General features: G+C 35.8%; 1 protein-coding gene across 25 annotated transcripts in view; it reads right to left on the bottom strand.

The window, feature by feature from the left end:
• TAFA5 (TAFA chemokine like family member 5) overlaps window positions 1-22,258 on the bottom strand; it is a 466,608-nt gene that overhangs the window by 123,226 nt on the left and 321,124 nt on the right. For 19 of the 25 annotated variants that reach the window (XM_064422126.1, XM_064422127.1, XM_064422129.1 and 16 more), the window contains one exon: window positions 21,315-21,442. The exons of 1 other annotated variant lie outside the window; for it this stretch is intronic. In XM_064422126.1, coding sequence (XP_064278196.1) covers window positions 21,315-21,442 — 128 coding nt within the window. Of the gene's footprint in view, window positions 1-10,663; window positions 10,866-16,763; window positions 16,885-21,314; window positions 21,443-22,258 lie in introns of those variants that run through there. 5 more of the 25 variants (XM_064422136.1, XM_064422135.1, XM_064422137.1 and 2 more) reach the window with 2 other exon arrangements.

Below are 22,258 nucleotides of genomic sequence, written 5' to 3'. Positions count from 1 at the left end.
TTACGATCAATGATGGTTATAATAAAAACCCTCAATTAGAAAAATCCAAAGATGTCTTTCAATGTAACAAAAGAAGTCCAAACTAGCAAAAATGAAAAATAAAGAAGACAACCAAAAAATTCAAAATAGTTTATTATTCTTCATTAGTTGATTAGAAAGATACTTCTGTTTGAAACCAAACAATGTAAACGGTCTGAGAAAACAGTGTGCTTCTCATAAACTGGAGAAATTGTAACAGAAGTGTTCATCCTTATACGAATATTACCTTTAAAATGTTATTAAAGTCATGGTCTTCAGAGGTTATCTGCTGAGCAAGTGACTGTAGTGTTAGCTCAGGAGAGATCCAAAGATGGCTATAACTGTTACATCAAACTTGCAGAAGAAAAAACATGACTTTATCATAGACAGGCTTTTAAATACCTAATTCAGTTCTCGCAGTTCCTGCTTCAGTCTAATCTCTGTGACTGAAGTTGGGTTTCAGCAAATCCATCTCCTCATTAGTTTTGCTCCTTAAACACCATTGTTGACACATCTAATTTTATACCACTCCTTCAGTTGTCTCACAAAGACAAATACAACATGGGTACTGAGTGTACTGCTCTTCAGTCTGAGGTAAAGTTCTGACTTTGATAAAGGGAACAGGTAGACTTTCTCTGATTTCTGTGGTATCATGGTTTAATTCACAGGCTCTATAAATAAACACATTTTTAGGGTTTGCACCATAAATCCTGTTTTCACATGCCCTGTCCAAGTTCCATACGTTAACTCTCAGTACAATTTAAAAAAAAAAAAACAAAACAAACAACTTAATTGATGACAGTTATGTAGATAATCTTTAAGAAAACACTTAAAATAAGCTCTTGATAAAGACTACAAGGACAGAAAATAAATAAACAAAACCCAAAACAAACAAAAACCTCTTCCTATCCTCCAACAGTACTGCATATATGAGGAGGTAAACAGTAAATAATTTGTTTCACACAAAACAAAATAGATTTCAATCTGCAATATGTAGCATACTTGCCCATTAAATGGGAAGAAATATACTCTTTCTTTTTGGCCACAAATGTATATTCCATACTTCTGTGTGGGAGCTGAGTACAAAAATGCTGAACAATGCTGAAGTCTTTAGTGGTTGCTTCTTTTTCAAAAAAAATACTTCTAGGATGACATAATTGACTAGCAAGTTCTGTATGAACTGTGTATCACTTAGGCTTACTGTGATGCAATGCCTGGGGAAGAGATTCAAAGGTATAGCTGTGCAATAATGCTCAGCATACAAAATGAAATACTTCTCTTTCTAGGAATAATAGACCAAACCAAATGATGCTTAAAATGATATTCAGATATCTTACATCAAGGCATCACCTAATATCCAGCTTTACATAGTCCTGAAAACATTTCACTCTCTGCCCAGTTCTCAGTTTGGTCTCAACTTTCCCTGTTTTTATATTAAATATTAATGTGTGTGCATTGACACTGATACACTGGGAAGCATGTGCTCTGGGGAGAACCCTGTCTTTCTTCTGCCTAAGCTTCTCTATGATCTACTGTGCCTAACCTAAATTCCACTTAACTCCCCAGAAAACTGCAAACACTTTTATGGTCAGCCTCAATCTAAAAAACAAGGGAAAACACAGTGTTTAACTCCTAGGAAGCAATCTAATGGGTATTATCCATATTCCTTGCAATATAAGCTATAAACATTTATATTCACAGCCTGAACCATATTGAAAAGTTTCCAAGAGCTCAGCTTAGAAGTTTGAATAAAAAATTGTAAATATTATCTCTTAGGTATTTTTAAAGAATGTCACTGTATTTTTCCTGGATCATTTGCAAGTACACTGGCCAGTTTATGCTGAAAGGGACTTCTGTTATCATTGAAAAAGGAATATTTTAAAGTATTATTGTGTTAAATTAGAAGGATTTCTCCAAGTATCCATAATATATATTTACAAACCATTTTAATTAAAACACATATCTCTGTATTTAACTTAAAGCCTGTATTTCAATCTGACTGCCTTATGATTTTTCAAGGTTCCTGTACCCTATGCACATACATTTTGAAAAACAAATATAAATAAAATATGACAGAATAAACACTGATTAGAACATTTTGTAACATCATTAAATACCAAATTTACATGGCACAAATCTGCTAACATCTGCAGTGATTTAGAGCCCCTCAACATCTTTCACATCATGAAGAATAAAACAGCCTCTTTTTTTTGCTTCATTTGGTACAATAAATAAGTGTATTTCACTTATTTTGCATTTAATGAGAAACCAATGAATGTTATTACAGCATATCAGTACAGAACATGAAAAGGGAGAAGGGAAATATGATGCTGAGCCATTCAAGTAATCTGTTAGCCCAGGACCTAAAACAAGAAATTACCTCCATCAGACAGTCATTCATTGTTCTGGGAGGCTCCAAGATTAATAACTTAGACTACAGCATCACCTCCCTTGGCATTTTTCACATTTCTTAATTTCATTTGTCCATACTAAACAGTGGAATTTTAAACAAGGAACAATCTATTAAAGCTGATGAAAGACATACCTGTATGTACGATAACACGCAGAAGGTACTGAAACCATTGCTGTTGACTATTTGTGACAAATATTAAGTCCTTGTTTATTTAGATCGACATTGTTGTTTGGCTAACTTTTAACTGGGAAAATGTTTTCTTGACTCTTAACAGGAAAATCAAAATCTACCAAAAATGAAAATATATTCTGAAGGGTGCCAACTCTTGATGTAAAATGAAATTATATCACAATTATATCCAGTGTGCTTGCACAAAGATATAATCAGCATCATCGATTCAGACCTCATGAAAGTAAGTTCAGCTTAATACTCAACTGCCAGATTTTTGCATCAATTGAACAGTTTTACTTAATATCCATTTGCATTAATAAATTAAATACTAGTCTTTATTCAGTTTGAAAAACCAGCTATAGTCTTCCCCTAATGAGAGTGGAGCATACAACTTACCAACAAATCTGTGATTTGGTATTTTAGTCTGTCCATCTGAACATTTTTAAAACAGACAGTTCAGATCCATTTTAGATCTGCAGATGTTCATTCAACAAAATATTGACTCCCTAGAAAAAACCCTCCTCTGCAAAGTCCTACAGACTAATAACTGTTGACAACCTATTTAATTTGCAGTTCTTTGTTTCCACAGAGCCATGTGACAGCAATCTATCATCCACAAGGTTTTTCATCTCTTTACTCTTTTCCTTTGTCCACATCCTTTGCCCTAGGCATTCTTCAGCTTCACAAAAATGAACTGCTTGTATTTCAGAAAACCTGAATGCAAAATGTTATGCATTTGCAAGCTTCCAAATCCAACAAAGCCACTGTGCTAAAAGTGAGCACTTAGATTCAGGAAACTGAAACCAAATCACTGAGACTTTAAGCTCTTAACCTTGTCAAACTAGTTTTGAAACAAAAAAAGGCCAGAGACACCTTATACAAAAGCACTTTTCCATGGGCCACTGCAGCTGTCAGCATTCCAGGGGCAGCTAGTGGACTGGGTATTGAACAGGTTGTGGATAAGACACTGATTTTTCTACTTGTTGTGCTGTTTGCCCACCTTTCACTTCCATTCAACTGAAACCATCTCAGAACAGTCTCTTCCTAGCCATCTCCATGTGTATATTCCATACCCTATCAGGTGTGAGATTCCACACCTTTTCCCACACACTTCCCAGGTGAGGAACTATTACCAAACATTAAGATACCCGACAAAGCTAATCATAAAATCAGTCTAAAAAGCAATTTATTACAATTACAGATTTTTCCACTACTTATCTTTTGCAACTCAGGGCTTTTTCTTTTTTAAAATTATGTTTCAGATACATCACATACTTTTCCAAGGACAAAAAATTATACGTATGCCGAAAATAATTTTAATATGCATGTGTCATTCCTCACATAAATTAATGGAAGACCTAGACCTTGCCTCATAAAATTCTTCCTTATTTGCCTTTTTTACCATGCATTACCAATGACATATATCCCTGTCTGCTATTTTAACAAGCACTTTTACTAAAATGATTGTAATTTTTGATGGGCTCTTTTTAAAAAATTATTTTGAAATTTTTACTTCCAAAAATGTTATCAGCAGAAAAATCTCCATCACTAAAAACAGACCACTCTGCACCACTAGGAAAAAGAAAGATAGTTTCAACAGAGCAAATAAAGTAGCAAAATGAACTTTTTTTTTTTTTAGCTGCTGGATGTCTCATATTGGTTATGTATTTCTTGTGTTTTCCGCATTTTTCATGTTCACCTTAATTTTTAGAGGAAATGGCTCCATTAGATTACCTAAGACAAATCATTCCTCCTAGAAAGATGAAATTGCTCCTGTGATCAAGTCAAGTAATTCAGCTTGCTCTGGCTCTATGAGAAGCAGAGAACTCAAAGAGCAGCAGCCCATTAGATCACTGGGTCATTGGGTCACTGTCCTCTCTGTATGAAGACCTAATTCAAATGACCCAAGTGACCAGCCACTCACTGTAGATGAAAACTCTATGATTAACTCTTATCAGGTCTGTGTTATCTTCAGAGGACTCAGAACTGTTAATGTGATTTCTGAAATTTAAGATGCAGTTCATCATTAAGCAGCAATGGGGATCTACAGCATGACCTTAACTGAAGCACCACTGTCTGTCTGGGACAATAACCATCTCACCTGAAACCTGTCTGAGTTGGCAGTTGATACTGCAGGGATAACAGTAGAAGCAAAGAAATCTAATATTTTGCAAGAAACTTTCACAGAGATTTTTCCAGAAAAGCTTTAGGCATGCATTGGCATGGGTATTTATATTAATAACTTTTGTATTAATGTATTAATACTTTTTTTGCCCCTTTCCAAGCCCTCAGTTCACTTCCAACTCTTCTAATCTACACTATGGAGTCCCCACTAGAGGCCCAGTGCAGGAAAATACATAATTTTATGGTGGCAATTGTAAGAGATATGGGAAGATTTCTGGTTTTAAGAGGCACTGTTGGACCAAAATATTCTACTGGAGCATGTACTATCGACACTGGAAAAGCAGAAATGCATCCTATTTTACGGGGTTAATAATCTTTAGTGCAGTTATCTTATTCTTTCATCTTTTTATTGTCTTGTAATGGAATACCATTTTTAAAGGATATTGTTCCAGATATTATCAGAGATTTAAGAAATACAACCTATTAGTTTCTTTCTGCACTTATATTAGGCCCCTTAAGAATAACTCACTTGGAAATAACTTGTGAGAAATAGTATCTCTGTCTTATGGGCTTTTACAGAACTCAGTTTTATTTTTATGGATGTTGTTCATTTACTGAAAAGGTTAAAGATCTTTTAAAGTGTTTCTTTATTCACAGCAACAGAACTTTACACACATTCTATGATCAAAAAACTTCCCCTATACCACCTGCAATTTAATTACTTCTGCCATTATATACCTGCAGTGAAAACCCTGGATTTTTCTTACATTGTACAATAAATTATAATAGGGTGCAGTATGATGAAATATACATATGTAGTGCTGGTCAACAGAATATTACTGAATTCAGCTCAATAAATTCTGATTTTCTATGTTTAGCAAGACTCAGAAAAAAAACTCCACCACCATCAGCAAATAACATAAATGAATGGGGTTTCAGTCCTACTATCATGGAAAAAGAAAACAGAAAAATTTCACCCTGCTGAGGAAAAGTCACACAAATCACTTCTGCTTCAATTGCTGGCTTCCCTGAAAGCACAGGCCACACACAAGGGTCAAGTCCTCTAGGGCGGGATCACATTGTAGGACAGAGCCAGCTGTAAGAAAGCTGGCTAATCCTGAGCCTTGCAGGTGCCCTCATGCACAGAAATACATGGTTAGAGACAAGTCTGTACTAGCCTGGAGAAAAGGGAGCTGAGGAAAGACCTTATTACTCCCTGCAACTATCTAAAGGGAGATTGTATCCAGGTGGTGATTAGTCTCTTTTGACAAGTCATAGGATAAGAGAAAATGGCCTCAAGTTCCGCTGAAGGGACAGGATGGTAGGGGGATGTGTGTGTGTGTGTGTGTGTGTGTGTGTGTGTTAGATTGAATGTTAGGTAAAACGCCTTCACCAAAAGTGTTGTCAAGCATTGGAAGAGACTACCCAGGGAAGTGGTGAAGTCACCAGCCCCAGAGGCATTTAAAATATGTGTAAATGTGGCACTTAGAGACATGATTTAGTGGTGAACTTGGAAGCGCTATGATAATGGACTCAATGATCTGAAAGGTCTGTTCCAGTGAAAACGTGTCTATGATTCTGTGATTTTATCATTCCTGTCATGATGATTGTCTATCCCTCATTTGTAAGTAGGAACAAAACTGTCACTGAAAAGGAAAGGAGAAAGTTTATTTGGGGACATTCTTCTTTCTGAATATGAATTAGTGGACTATTCTTGAACTAATGGACAGAGAATTAAATGCAATGTTTTTAATACAACATGCTGACAATTTAAAACATGTACCAAGAATTCATACTTGATGCTGTAGTCAATATAGTACAGTATGTCTTCAGTCTTGTTGATACTAGCAAAATTTTCACAACATGTATATGATTTGTGAGTGGAGCTGTGCCTGAATCAAGGCCTCATTAAAAAAAAAAAAACAAACAAACAAAATAAGTTAAAAAAAAGGAAAAGGAAACCCCAAAAATAAAAGGAATTACTGAATTATTTATAGAATTCTTGTGAGCTCTCTCATATCTTTCCAGTGTAACATTTTGCCAGAAAAGCTGTAACAACCTCAGACTTTAAAAACATGTGATATGTACAAAATCAATCAATAAAAATCTGTCTGAAAACATCAGCAATAACACACTAACTTTATTACTTAGCACTCCTAACGTGGTGTTTGATCACAAGGTTTACTAATCTCTTCTCAAACTGTCAGCTTTTCAGTCTGTGGGTGATAGAATTAAACTGCTAAAGGGTTGAAATGGACCTTAAGGATCATATAATCCCAATTGCCCCTTCCATGTGGACCACTCCCACTAGATCATGCTGATCAAGGCTTTATCATTCTGGCCTTGAACACTGCCCCAGCTGGGTTGGAGCATCCACAACCTCCCTGGGCAACCTGTTCCGGTGTCTAACAACCGTCACACTAAAAAATTTTTTCCTAATATTTAACCTAAATTTCCCCTCTTTCAGTTTGTACCAACTTACTCTCTGTCCTGTCACTACAGTTCTTGATATACAGTCCCTTTCCAGTTTCCCTTTCCACCCAGACTGTGTTTGTGCCTAGGATTGCCACAACTCAGGTGTAGGATCCAGGTGTAGGACCTTGCATTTTGCTTTGTTGACCTTCATGACCTTTACACAGGTCCACTTCCCAAGACTGTCCAGGTCCCTCTGGATGGCATTATGCCCTCCCTCCAGTGTGTTGACTGCCCCACAGAGTTTGGTGTCAGCAGCAAATTTGCTGAGGGTGCACTTGATCCCACTGTCCACATCTCCAACAAAGGTGTTGAACAGCATTGGCTGCAGTAGTGACCCCTGAGGCGCACCACTTGACACGTGGACAATGTGTCACATTGGCCACAACTCTCTGCGTGCAGCCCTCCAGCCAGTTCTTTATCCACTGCAAGTTCCATCCATCAAATCCACGTCTCTCCAGTTTGGAGACAAAGATGTCACATGGGACAGTGTCAAAGCCTTTGTATAAGTCCAGGTAGACAATGTCAGTTGTTCTGCCCCTATCCCCCAGGGCTGTAGCCCTGTCATAGAAGGTCACCAGGTCCGGCAGGCATGATTTACCCTTTGTAAAGCTGTGTTGGCTCTTACCAATCACCTCTTTGTCTTCCATGGGCATCAGCAGTTTCCAGGAGAATCTGCTCCATGGTCTTGCCAGGCACAGAGGTGAGACTGACTGCTCTAGTTCCTCAGGTCTTCTGCTTTTCCCATTTTAAAAATGGGGCTTATAAGTCCCTTTTTTGATCATCAGGGACTTCACTTGACTGCTGTAATTTTTTCGACAGTGATGGATAGTGGCTTAACAGTTTTGTCTGCCAGCTCCCTCAGGACACACGGACAAATCTAACCAGGTTCCATAGACTTGCACACATTCAGGTTCCTTAGATGTCATTGAATCCAACCCTCTCTTACAGAGGGCCTTCATTCTCTCTGTCCCTGCATTTGCCTTTTTCAAATTGGGTAGCATGACTGGAGCACTTGCTGTTGAAGACTGAGGTATAGAAGTCATTGAGAAACTCAGCACTGTCTTTCTGTAAGGTAGCAAGGTCTCTCTTTTCCTTCTGGAGAGGGCCCGCATTTATCCCTAGTCTTTCTCTTGCTTGCAACATATCTACAGAAGCCCTTCTGTTATCCTTAATTTCCCTGGCATGCTTAAATAAGTGTGGGTGTGGCTCTGGTTTTTTTTGGTTTTTTTTTTTTTTTTTGGTTGGTTGGTTTATTGGGGTTTTTTTCTTTTTTTTTGTTTTGTTTTGTTTTTGGGGTTTTTTGGTTGGTTGGTTGGTTTCTGTTTAGTTTTGGGCAGGTTTTTTTTTTTCTTTTTTCTTATGTTTTGTTTGGATTTTTTTTTTGTTTTCTTTAGATTTTCATTAAGCTGAATAATACTGTAATGAAGATTTCCTTGAAAAGCCATATAAACCCTGCTGTGCAGATATTTCACTCTTTACAATCTAGCTACAATACTCTTCTAATCTGTGGTGCCAAATTTTTTATGCAATGTTCACTTTCATGGCAGAAGTCTGCATGCATACAGACATTTATATGGCAGATGTTTTGTGTATGATATTTTTCATTTTCCTTTAAAATATTGTGTTATGTGTATGCAAATTCCCCGCACTTCAATAATTTTGTAAAGAGCTGACAAATACACTCAGTACTGTATATTTCAACAGGAATAGTACTCAAATACAGACTGCTTTGTCAACAACATCTGCAACACTTTGGGAGATGCTTCAAAATTTGTTTCATTTTAAAATTCATTAATGTTAAGCATTTAAAATAAAAATATAAAATCATGCATTTCTGGCTTTCACTAAAATGTTTATATTGCAGAGAATGTTATTTTGTCAGTACCCTTTATTTCCTTCATGTTCACCGCTAAAAAGTCAACTATTCTTTTGTTAGCGTTAGAATTTTATTTCATACGTTGATTCAAAAACAAATAAAAGCTTGACACAAAACACACTGTAAGAGGATGTTTTGACCCAGTTCAATTTTGATATTCCTAAATGAAAAATAAAATATTACTTCTAGGGGATAGAATGTGAGTGAATTTCTACATTACTAAGTATATGCATTGCTCTCATAAGATCCTGATGACAACACAATGAGAACAGTGTGACTATCTCAGCAGTGCAGGTTGAGACATTTTCTCACTTGCTTGAGCAGAACAGCTGCATAGTATACTACCAAAGAATCCTAGATTTTATTTTAAACATCTGCCAGTGGTCTTATATTTTTTATCATTTATTAAGAAGGACTAAGAAATTACTGATGAAACAGACGTTTGAGAAAGCATTCACACTGTAATCAGAGGACCTTCTACCCAACATTATTATATAAACACACATTTATTCTTCAAGTCATACCATTGATTTCAGCAGAGTTAGTTACATCAAGAATAAGACAACAGAGAAAACAGCAGTTCACAAAGGAAAAACAAAGATGAAAGGTATGATATTTAACATAACAAAGCCAACTGAAAATCAGATGATTAAGTGCAAGTATTCACTTAATGAAATGGAGGCAAAAACAGTGCTGCTCTCTATGTCAAATTGTCTTCTGGAAAGAGAGTAATGGGATGATTTGATTTAAAAATAAAGACATAAAATGTGACTATTAAACTAAAGCTAGACATCAAACTTAAATATTTGGAAGCTTCCTCCCTCAAATGCATTTTGCATCCCTCCCCCAGCCTCCACTGAACATGTTTACTGCAGCACTATATGGGTAAATCTGATCCTCGGGATTGCCTACAATAGCCAAGATATCCACAGCCACTGTTCAGATTCTCTAATGGCTCCAAGTTCTTATTTTTCTACAGACAGCAACTTACTATGAAAAAATTTCAAAAGTCAGTAGAAAATTCTGCAATGATCTCCATGATCACTTAGCAAGTAACATGAAAGGAAAAGGCAAACCACCTAAAAGGTTACGTGATAAGCATCTGAACCTTTCAAATTCAATCTTTAAATTTGCATGTCTCTTAGAATTTATGTTTATTAGATCTCTCTGAAGTGAGTATTAAATATTCACATTCTAAACTGAGACCCCTCTACTATTTTCCAGGTTTAGGCAGACAAGAATATAAAGTCTGGCTAAACCACCAGGATCAATCAGGGAAGACCTGGCAGTACCTCAAGCAAGGATGATGAGAATAGGACAATCCATCATTTGCATATCAGTCTAGTAGGGAGACCAATCATCTGGAATGCATCTAGACCTATTTATGACAAGGGTGATTGAATCTCCTATTCCTGCGTTCCAGGAAAACGCCATGATCACCAGGCAAATATCTCAAATCAGAATATTTTATCAGTCCCTTTTCAAAAACTAAAGCACTGTGCAGCAAATCTGAAGTTGCATGTAGAACTGAGAATATATTGTTCAAGCTCAGTAGTTGACACTCATCAGGGGAAAGAAGTGAGCATACAGACCTCTCTCTGTGAAACATAGACACAGTTTTATATTGACATGGGATAAAAAACAGTTTGAAGATATTTAATATTCTTCTGGAGATGTCTAATCTGACTGCAAAGCCACTTGGGACAGAAATTTCAGTGTCCTGGTGGAGGTCTGGATAGTACCACTGTTCTGGCTGGATAGTAAAGTTGGCCACATCTGCTCATGTCCCTGTGAAAAATAGAGTAATTGACTTGTACCTGATCTTTGCCATGTTACCTCTGCTATTATAAGAACTAAGTATCAGTCTTTACAGAAAATGTCTCATTCTTTTCTGGCTAGAACAATTCTAAGAATTGTTCTGTAAGGGAAAATTCCAAGGACTTCATGGAGAAAATGGAAAAGCAGTAGGAACAAAAAGGAAAAGAAAAAAAGAGAAAAGAAATTAAAAAAAAAAAAAGTAAATTATTAGAAAATAGAGATGCTACCTTTAAAAGCCTTGGTACAGAAAAGTACAACATCCTCCACAGATTAGGACATGGACTTTAAAACATCTTATCCCCTTCATGTAGGGGTACACTGGTGTATTTCACATGAGTGATGAATTTAATGCACATTGTCTTTACTTCAGAGGCAACTTTGGAACTCTTTGGTAAGTGCAAATGGGGAAGAATCAGCAATTGTTGATGGCCCAAAGGCATTGGAACTATGTAATGAAGACAGACAGACTCCATAGATTTTGGCCTAGAATAATTTAATTTGCACTATTGCAATCAGAAACTGATGTGGCTGAAAACTAACCTGGCAAAAAGCGATGCCTATTTTGGCGTACCAGACACTTCCACAAGCACTTAGTTCCTGACCAAAACAGAGGTCAGACATATACAGAGTGAGGTGGGAGAATAGGAATGGGACAGTCTGGCTTTAGATTGGTTTAGAGTACCATAAAGCTGCACTGTCAGTCAAAAGAAAAGGTCTTATGGTATATGTGGCTGATTGATTTTACTGTCCCACCCTTGCCTGGTTTTATTTGGATCAAGGATCAGCAAGTTTTATTCACTTCCAACCTCTTGTGTCATCCATGTAATGAGATTGATAAGATCTAATGAAAAATAGGAATAGCCCAAGCTTTGGGCTATCACTTTCCTATGACAATGTAATCTGAATTGTCATTATGCATACCCCTGAATGCTCATATGCCAATGGCCAGGAAGAGTAGCTGAAAACAAAACCTCATGGACAGGAACTAAGTAGAACAAAAAAAACACTGGCCACTTTATCCTTAAGGTCTGCCCCCAAGGTAAAGAAACTTATGTGCAGACGTAATGTTACTGACTATTTCTATTCCAAATGGTTAATTAAAATATAGCAGGGGAATACTGAAAAACAGAAATGTCTGGTATGAGTCTACCTTTCACAGATTTTCAATAACACTTAACAGCTTAATACTTTTTATGCTTTTGAAACCATTCTTAATAAAATACTGTTAGACTTTTCACAAGTCTGTCACTGCCTGGGCCACCTCGACCTAGATCAATACACTCCTGTTAAGTGTTATTATGCACTGTTCACAGGTCCTTCATCAGCATCTTGTTGAAATGACAGTTTTCAATATGACAGGCCTTTTTGAATTAATTTTCAAGTATGGTTTTAAGAAATAATTTGTCAAATGTTATTATAAAAATCCCTGAGCTAAAACACCATTTTCATTTTCTTTATTCACTGCTTGGTTTTTTTCAGTCCAAGAATTCTAGCTTGCATTGCATGATTTAACAGAAATCTTTGTGGCTATTCTTTAAAATGGAAATGTTCCAAAATTGATATACATGTGCAACAACTTCAGCTTCTAACACTTGTGAACATTTTTATTGTGCAAAATGGGTGTGTAAGAATTTTAGCATTTTAAATTCTTGGTGTTGGTATCACATACCAGTTTTCAGCCTTCATAAGTTTACATTACATGCCCACAAAAAATATGTTTTAAACTATATACCAAGTTCTGGGTTAGTCATTCCAGGTTTCTTCCTTGTTTGCATTATCAAATCTGTATTTCTTCCACATGTACAATGTATCCTATAGTCCCCTTCAGTTCAACCATATGGCACTCAGCATCTATGAATCCCTTCTTACAGTGTATTGTGCTACTTCGTGCAAGAAATTGCACAACTAATCTCCAGGTTTGTTTCCTGATAGTCTCTCTTTGCAGTCACTTATTAAATGAAAATTGATTTTACCCATATTCATGCAAGAAATTAGTAGCTTCAGACAATATCAATCTATCATGAAGTATATATGGTAGGAGCAGACAGCACTGTATCAAATTATTTGATCTAGCAGATGAGGAATGAGATTCAGTTGCTTAACACAGAGAATAAGTGAACAGCACCTTCTGCTTGAATTCCAGCCAACACCCCACAAGAACACTGGTTTATAGGTTCTATGTTACAGATGTTCACTCTGTGCAAGATCAGTTGTGCTATCAATACCTTTAAGTACCTGAATGCACTAAAATGATAAGTTGAGGAAACTAAATCACAGTTAGAATGTCTGTTTTTCTTAGAATTGTCAAAACACAAAAAGCTCCAATATTACTATTACTAATGGGAATTTGGTTTATCTGATGCTTTTAGTCTATCTCAGTGCTAATTCTTAACATGTTTACTTCTTACACCAGTTGCTATTTCAGTATTTGGAAAGGTTTATTTAAATGCAAATGGTGACCAGGGTGTTAAACAATAATAAAAAAATCTAGTATCAGGGTCTTCATATACATTCTTTAATGGGCCTGCAAATTTTCCAGGCAGATACCTGAACTATCCAATATAGGTGAGAATTTTCTATACCCTGAGCCTTGCATTTTTAAATATAGGCTATTTTTTTTTTTTTTTTTTGTTTTGGGAAGATGAAAGAGAATCCTAGCCCCATATAAAAACATAATTTTTACTGGTGTCCTGGAAAATTGGAAAGAATTTCAAATGAAAGTTTTTTATCAGGACCAGTTTAACAATTTAGACATTCCTCAAAATGCAGCTTTTAAAGCCTTTGAACACTTGAATACTCTTAGACATTCACAATTTATTGTGTGCCTTCATACTATGATATAGTAGTCAATGAACTTGCCAAGTTACAGATATGGTTTTATTTACATTTCAGACTTCTGGTTTCAAAGTATAGGGGAAAAAAAAAGCTTTTGCTTGGTGTTTGCTCAAACCCATGAAATAGATGATTGAAAATTATTATTATTGCCTTAGGTAGAAACAGCTTTTGTTTACTTGCTGAACTAACAGTTCAGACCTCAAACGGATCAAAATGTAGCTCATTTTACAGTGCAGTAATGGCTTTCAATATAGATTAATCTATATAACAAAGAAAAGCCAAAGTTGATCAGCATTAATCAGAAACTAGATTTACCTCACTGAATCTAAAGCTGGCCAGTCTCTAACTTAGCATAGTAAAATTGGACTGAATGCTAGAAAACCCAATATGAATATGAGTTAAGCAATAGGAAACATGAAAGAAAATATATGTCTATAATTCTTCTTTCTCTAAAAATTCTGTTTATTTATTTACACAGTAATTGCAATATATTTGAAATAGCCCATGCAGAAGTGAGCATTCATATTTTCTGTAACTTTAAAAAGACAAAAGAAATTAGTATACTATAATTCATTACAATCTGAAAATGCACATTTAAAAGTGAAGAACAAAACTTGTGTTTACCTAATTTCTTCCAAGGATTTATTTCAGATGTTAACAAATTATGATTTCACTTTGCATGCCATTTTACTACAAGTTATTTTTGGCGTAAATTTTGTTCTCTTTTCAAGCACTGTGGATCAGTGAATATCAATAGAACCAGTATTCAGCATTCATGACAGATAGAGGCAGATAATCTCTTTAAGGTGGTTCTTTAAGTATCTGACAGATCCTTTCAACCTAAAGTCTACAAAAATCACAAAATCGTTGCTAGCATTTTGGCTTATGACTTGAACATTACTTATTTGACGTGAAGAAGTGTATTTTGATAAGGATAATGGAAAATAGAATGTGCAGGTTTCAACACATTGGTATGACAAAGAAATGCACAGCTTTGAAGAGACTGTACTAGCTGAAGCATTACTAACCTGCAAGGAAACCTGTTTATTTTGAAGGAATAGTATGGCCCCTTCATGAGATGCTTCAGCTTTATGAGGATTTTATTTCTATTTAGATTTCTCTGTGCATGTAGTCCTTAATACATAGGGCCACAAAGGCCTTCCTACCACTCTGCTTGTAAATTGTCTAAAGGGACTGTTCTAAAGGGACAAGAATTAGAAACATGATATTAAACTTTTTCTGAAAATTGCAACACCCAGCTCCCATACTACCTTTCTTGGAAATTAATAGAAAATAATCTATTTCCAACAGTGACAATGATGACACATTTGCATGTTAGGATACCTTTTGTAAACAATGAGAGTAATTAAGCATTAAAATATCTTGTAAGCCATGGAAATAAATAGATTGAATCTAGGCCTTGTAGCACACTCTATAGAGTGGTCATTGAGGCACATGGCTATAACATGTAAAGAACTGGTATTTTCTCTCATAATTTATGTTAATACTACTGAGAAGAACACCATATTAATACAAACTATTAAAAGGCTCAGTTAAAGCACTGCACATTGACTAGGACTGATTCTATAGATAAGCTGTTACATTAGAACAAGATGCTAATTAAAAGTAACCTAGTTCTGCCAGTTCATATGTACAGCCACAGATGCAGATATCATGACTTTCTGATCTCAACAAGATCTGGCAAAGTTATTCTGCAGAAAGTGTTCGTGTTCTACCCTTTCTCAGTTTGGTGTGTATCTATGAAAAGTAGAACACATCAATGTTTTAACATACGGAAGTTATTTAAGGATAATTTCCTGTTTTGTGTTGTGGTCCCAGAAAACCTTAATCAAATATCAGTTTCAGAAGCACACTACTGAGACCTGAGTTAGTTTTAAAGGACTTTATGATGCATAATTCTTGGTGAAGCAATGGTCTCAGAGCTCACAAAATTGGCGGTCAGAGTGACTTAAGAATGCAAATTATTCTTTGTGGAAATAGAGGTTTTCTTAAACCAGATTTCCAGACAACCAACTAGAAATTAAGAGTGAGTATATCTGAGCATGACCCAAAAGAGTTAATAATCTATTTCACCACAAAAGTGTATTTGTGAGAGCCCTTTCTGCTGCTTTTAAGACCTCTCACAAGACAGTGGAGGGCATGCCGTCATGAAGAGGGACACACAGAAAAGAAACAGACAGAGAAGACATAGGGACTCAAATTGTGTAAACTCATAGGCTTTGAAGCAAAGACAGTCTCATAGGCTAAATACAGCCAAAGATCCTGATTCTTTAACAGCTGACTAAACAATGCAGAATCCAGGATCCTAATTTCCTTCTTATTTCTAAAAGCTAATACTTGGACTGGAGTGAGGGGATAAACCAGCCCACTGAAAAGTGTCCTCTGTAATGTTGGTCCACATGTAGTGTTCCTGATACAATTTGGACAGTGAAGAAGCTTAGTAGATGAATTGCTGACAGATCAATAGAGTGGACACCGGAGCACACAGCTATGATGTGTAAAGAATTGGTATTATTGTATCTCTTTCATAAGTTGACCACTTCTGACAAAGGGGAAGGGTGAAAATTAATTTGGCATGGCATGCATGCAACATGCTCTAATCTGGTACTGCCTGAAAGTTTGTTTTGGTAGGTATTGTATCCTGGAATACAATACCTGGAATCCTTAACTAGAACAGGCAGGATGTCAAAATACTTCCAAAACCAGCTTAACCAAATGAAATCAGCTGAGCTGTGGAGATGTGAAATGCACATTTAGAAAGACTCAGAGCTGGAATGTAGGCGAGGCTAAATACAGGAATACCAGTGTTATGTGAATACCTAACAACAGCAGGAATATGACCAATAAGGACATTTATACATAACAGTATTTTTATTTCTAAATTAATCTGAATTGATAAACCTCTTAAAATGTTAAGTCAAGACTCCCAAATTCACTGACCTATGGAGCTAAGAATTGTAAATCTTACTTCTACTGCTGGGGAAACTGAGGCAGAGAGATTCAGTGACTTACCCAAGGCCACAGAGGGAGTCACTGTCAGAGCCAGGATTAGAGCTCAGGAGTTTCTGGCTCCCAGTTCCCAAGCTCAGACCACTAGACCATGGCCTCAGGATATTTCCAGCTGATCTTGAGTCTAAAAAAAAGTAAATTCTCAAGTATGTTACAAAAATGTAACATATATATATATATATATGTGTATATTTATGTGTATACATATATACATATATATATTTCTTTTTTTACCTGAATGTAATGGTATGAGTGAAAACACATTGCTCATAAGTCAATGCTGAAAATCATACCAGTATATTTTATCTGAGTTACCTTAATCATACATATATGTATGATAAAGCTCTGCTGAAAAAAATTATTATTTAAATTACAGCCAATACAAATATGTATTGTATTTTTCAGGGTAAGGAACAAATTGCCTTTCCAACCCAGCCAGCATGTCATTTTTATTGATGGTGAGGCATTTATATTAATGATAAGTTGCTCTGTGTGTAAGTAAACTCTATTAAGAAAGTCAGGTCCCTTGGTGGAGCTAGATCCTTAGTAAATTTTACTAGCTAAGCACTGAGCTCCGTGTCAGAGTAATTACACTTTTTATCCACTGTGAGCTCTCTCTTAGCTTCTCCATATTCCTTAATTTCCCACTTCAGCTAATTTAGCAGTAAAATCACAAAGGTTTAAAAGGTTAGCTACTGAGGAACTGGCGCATGAATGTTCTGTTAAGCTCCGTGCATTGAAATCACATTATGTAGAAGAAGGAATTAATTAAGTAACAATTAGGTAGTGATGGATCATTGACAACATATCTACACTTGGGTGCTAAAAATTAATTTCCCCTGTAAAAACAATACATTGTGCATCTTCTCATCTATATACGATTGTTTTACACTTGAAATATAAAATGGAAAGGCCCTTCAGCAATTTATTAAAAAAAGGGCGTATCTTCTGGCACTATTAAATCTATAAAATATCTTTAAAAATCATATAGCATAATTTTAATAATTAATTGAGAAAGTAATGAGGATAGCAAAAGGAGAAGAAATTTTTAAAGGCAGGAGATTTTAAAGTGACTGGTGACTGTAAGGACATTTGTTACATGAAAGCACTTAGTATGTTAAAATTGCTAACAATTGTGTAGTATTCTCTTGCTATCTTCTTTTGCAAGTTGCCATATTGTTTCCTTGTATTGACAGTCAGCCTCTTAATACACAGATTGGCAGTTAGCCCAGTCAGTCCTCAATTCTAAAAGCCTCTTAGCAGATGAAAAATCTTTGGTTCATTCACACCTTGTAGAAAGAACAACAGGGCAGAAGTGACATCCAGATCCATTTAGAGTACACTTTGAGTCTGATTTTCCTTTGCCTTGCACCTTGTGTAGTCATTTATAGCTGTGCAAAGTGAGCACAAAATGGATATAGAACACTGCTACTCATGTGAGAAGAGAATTCTGATTTGGTTGCATTATTTCCAGAGGTGATCACAAAAAGTGCCAGCCAGTTGAAAAATCTGGCTCTGCATAGAATGTGTAAACAATTTTGACACAAAATATAAAGTAAAAAGCAGCAGACCTTTCCAAACATTTTACAGAAACTGCAGTTTTATTTTGCAGCAATGAATATGTTCAATTGCCGTTTGCTTGGAATTTTCATAGAAAGAATACTAAATGCTTAACTCATCTACAGAACACAAATCCTATTTCTTCCTTTCTTTTTAAGAACCATATTTAACTATGAGTCCTAAAGTATATTCTCACTTAAAAGGGACCTCATGCCATCTATAAGTCTCTACAAGTCCTAAATTCCCACATGCTGCTTCTAAACCCAGTACTTAAAAGTTGTGTTTCTACAAAACCTCCTGGAATCAATGTGAAAAGCTGGTATTATCACAACAGCTGGTCTCAGTCCATCAGAGTTCAACACTGTTCTGACTTTAGTATGAGTGACAAATTATTGTCAGCATTTATCAGTGATATCTCTGCTATACGGTCTACTATCAGAATGATAACTCAAGACCTACTGCCAAAAATATCTTTTAGATGCAAGCAGGAAAGAGCTGCTGATATTAATGAATGTGTTTTATAAAATTGACAGTTTAAAAAAAGAAGGACCTAATCTAGATGTTGCTGGAGCTGTGGTCAAAAATTATATCTACTTCAGAACAGGTGCAGTAACTAATTCAACATGTCTGGACATTTTTTTCCCCATATTATCTTGTGGTCATTTTTCTGACCCTTCTCAGCCAGAAGTCCTTCCTAGTACACTTCATTACCATGATGACATGATAGTGCATGGCAACTCGTGTGCGGCTTAGGAGCAGAAACAGCAGATACTGCATTAGCAGCTCTTGATCTAAGAATATTGCTACAGTAAATAATGCCTCTTAGTGTTTCAGTTGGAATTTTTTTCTTTAATTGCAGTCATGAATTTCATGGAGTCGTCTCACAACACAGTTTCCAAATTGATTACCATGGTACAAAGCTTACTCTTCAACCAAGTAGCTAAAGAACATTTTCTTAAAAAATTCTTAATATTTTACTAATACTATATTATAGGCAGGGTTTTGTATTTGTTTTTCTTCTTGTCTTTTTTTCCCTCTCTCCCTTCTGCAGTCAGAGCTTCTGAGTTGCTAGTCTGGCTTGACTGGAAAGTACTGCGTGTTTGTTGTGTGTCTGCATGTGTGATACCAACTGTTGAAGACTGCTTGATGTTAGATGAGGGCTCAGAGCTGTTCTGCACTTGTCTCTCTGGCAAAATCTTTCCTTACCAATGACAATGATGTATCTGTGTGAGGAGAGTCTGTTTTACAATATTACACTTGCCATGGTCTTAATTTTACTGATGGGGCATGATTATGATTTCATTTACATTAATCAAATTCATGAGTCATTCCATTCATGTCAATAGCATTAAAGAGCTATAGGGACAAGTAAGAGTTCAGAATCAGGCTTCTGGTGTTTAATCTAAAAGCATATCTGAATCACTTCATTAAAGACAGAAACTGAAGGATAGATCCTCTGCTTACTTTGCATTACTCAGTCATGCCATTAGCATTAAACATCAAATAAAGAGCTAAAATGACAGCTGGTAATGTGTCACAGTACAAGGGTTTTCCGTTTACCTCAGATATAGAAAACACCCCTGAATTAACAAGATTTAAGACTATATTCCAAGTATGACAAACTTATGGTATTAGATCTCCTTGCCCTTGAATGTTGGCATTAATGTTCAAAAACTTTCTCTTTCCCTTGGTTTTTTTTTTTTTGGGCTTTTTGGTTGGTTTTTTTTTTTCTTTTTTTGGGGTTTTTTTTTTGGTTTTTTGTGGGTTTTTTTTGGGGTTGTTTTTTTTTTTTTAATACAACTCTTACATAACTTGAATGCAAAAGATTTACATAGCTTGAATGCAAAAGATCTAAAGACAAACTATATTTAAGTAAGACCTCAGAGACAAGTTTTTTATTGCCCTGTCCATGAGGAATATATCTGGATACATAAAAACAGTGATTACAAGACACAAAATTTGTTTTTTAGGTATCTTATAAAGCATTATCAAATCTCCTTTTAAAAAAAAAAAAGTGAAATAATGTTAATTTTTCAAATACAGGCATTCTAAAACAATAAAAGTTTTTATACTGCTGTCTGTCTCCTGCTCAGACAGAGAAATTGTGCAGGGGATGATGGGCATTAATTTAGTCCTCAGTGATAAGTACTTTTAAGACTAAATATTCTTCAAATTGCACTTATTTAAATTACACTCAGCTCCCTGTAAATCTAAAAAAAGATTATAAGGAGGGGAAATAATTTCAAGAGGCCTAGCAAGTTAGCAGAAAATTGCTCTATTATATCTCTTCAGATTTTTTCCATTTATTAAGTCAAAGAATTACTGGCATTTGAGAACATTTTCTAGAAATCTGTTTGATACATTATAGGCCCTAGAAACTATTACAGTCATATATGCTTTCAGCTTCACCACAAGCATATGCCCCAAGATACCTAATCAGAGAACTGAGGGATGTATCAACAAACCAGGACCAAAGCAAGCTGGGAAAAGGGATCTTTCCCTATATTTTCTGTAGATCTCACTGAAAACCAAAGACCTATCTGAGCAACTTGTTTTTCCAGTACAGCTGGAATTGCCAAAATATTTTCTTTGGAACTCCCAGAGAAAGCTTTCTTTTCACCCTGTTAGACCACACATTAAATTTTTCACCCAACACTAAGGTAGCAGAAGTTTGTATATGTTGAAAGAATAAAATACTGTCTTCAGGCTGGATACAAATGTTAGTTAAGCCACTGGTGTCTTAGGAGAAAACCTTGATACAGTATCTACTCTTAGTAACCACGGGAATTATACATTTTCCTTTGTTATCTTTTCCAGTGTTGTACTTTGTGATATTACTGTGTATTTCAGCATGCACACTTGGGCACACAGATTAATTATGAGGCAATAAACTTTACATAAAAGTGCTGAAAAACAATTAAAAATCTCACTTGTTTTGAAACAAGCCAAAGTGAATAAGAAATTGAAGAAGTATAGAACAGAGAAGTCACCTACCGTGGTTGTTTTTATCCGTCCTCCTGGTTGTGTACAGGTCCAGCCTGATTTATTGATTAGCAAATCACAGCCTTCTCCTTCTAAACATGGAAGCATTTCACACCACTGTTTTGTTTTGATAATTCGTGCTATGAAACAGAAAAGGAAGAAGAAAAAACAAAACAAAAAACAATTGGCAGAAGAATTCACATTTTACTTATCTCTAAACACTTTCTCATTTGAGTTGTCTATTTTCATAATCTGATAATTCAGCAATAGTTTATGATGTAGACAGCCCTAGGCAGTTTACAAAATTATTTACAACACCTGCTGTGCCAACAAATTCAATTTCAAACTTAAAAACCAATGAAAAACAAAAGACAATTTTATTATAAATCAAAATAACATAGAAATACCTGGTTTTCTAATTTCGTGTCCCTTCCAATGAGGGAAACGTTGGGGAGAACTAATAATTGGAGACTTACCATCCTAACTAATCATTATGGTGCCCCACAACCGTGATCCATTGTGTTAGACTCTCTACAAACCCAAACAGATAGTCCTTATCCTGAAGTGCTTACACTGTAAATAGACATACAGGGGAAAGAGAAAAGCTATAATAAACAAAGGGGTCAGTTTAAAGACAGCTATTGAGAAACTCTGTGATACTTGCAATGGTAGGGGTATAGTCAAGGGCAGAAACTAGGAACATAAGAAGGACAGGTATTGAATGAAGCAAAGGCTGAGAAACCATGGGGAAGGAGACAATAAGCTGTGGGAAAAGACAGGATCAAACAGCCTATTAATACAAAGGAGAAGAAGTCTAGTTAGGAAGATTTCTAACAGAAAGCTGGTGTGATACATGTTTTCTATCTACTCTCAATGCTTGTGTCTCTGGCAAGCCAGTTCTGCAAAATTTCCACAAGGTCACACACAGGATGTAGTCTTGGAACAACCGAGCCCTG

This window comes from Passer domesticus, chromosome 5 (assembly GCF_036417665.1).
Source record: "Passer domesticus isolate bPasDom1 chromosome 5, bPasDom1.hap1, whole genome shotgun sequence".
Lineage (NCBI taxonomy): Eukaryota > Metazoa > Chordata > Aves > Passeriformes > Passeridae > Passer > Passer domesticus.
The sequence above is the reverse complement of the archived record's forward strand: the minus strand, read 5'-3'. Positions and strand labels throughout refer to the sequence as shown.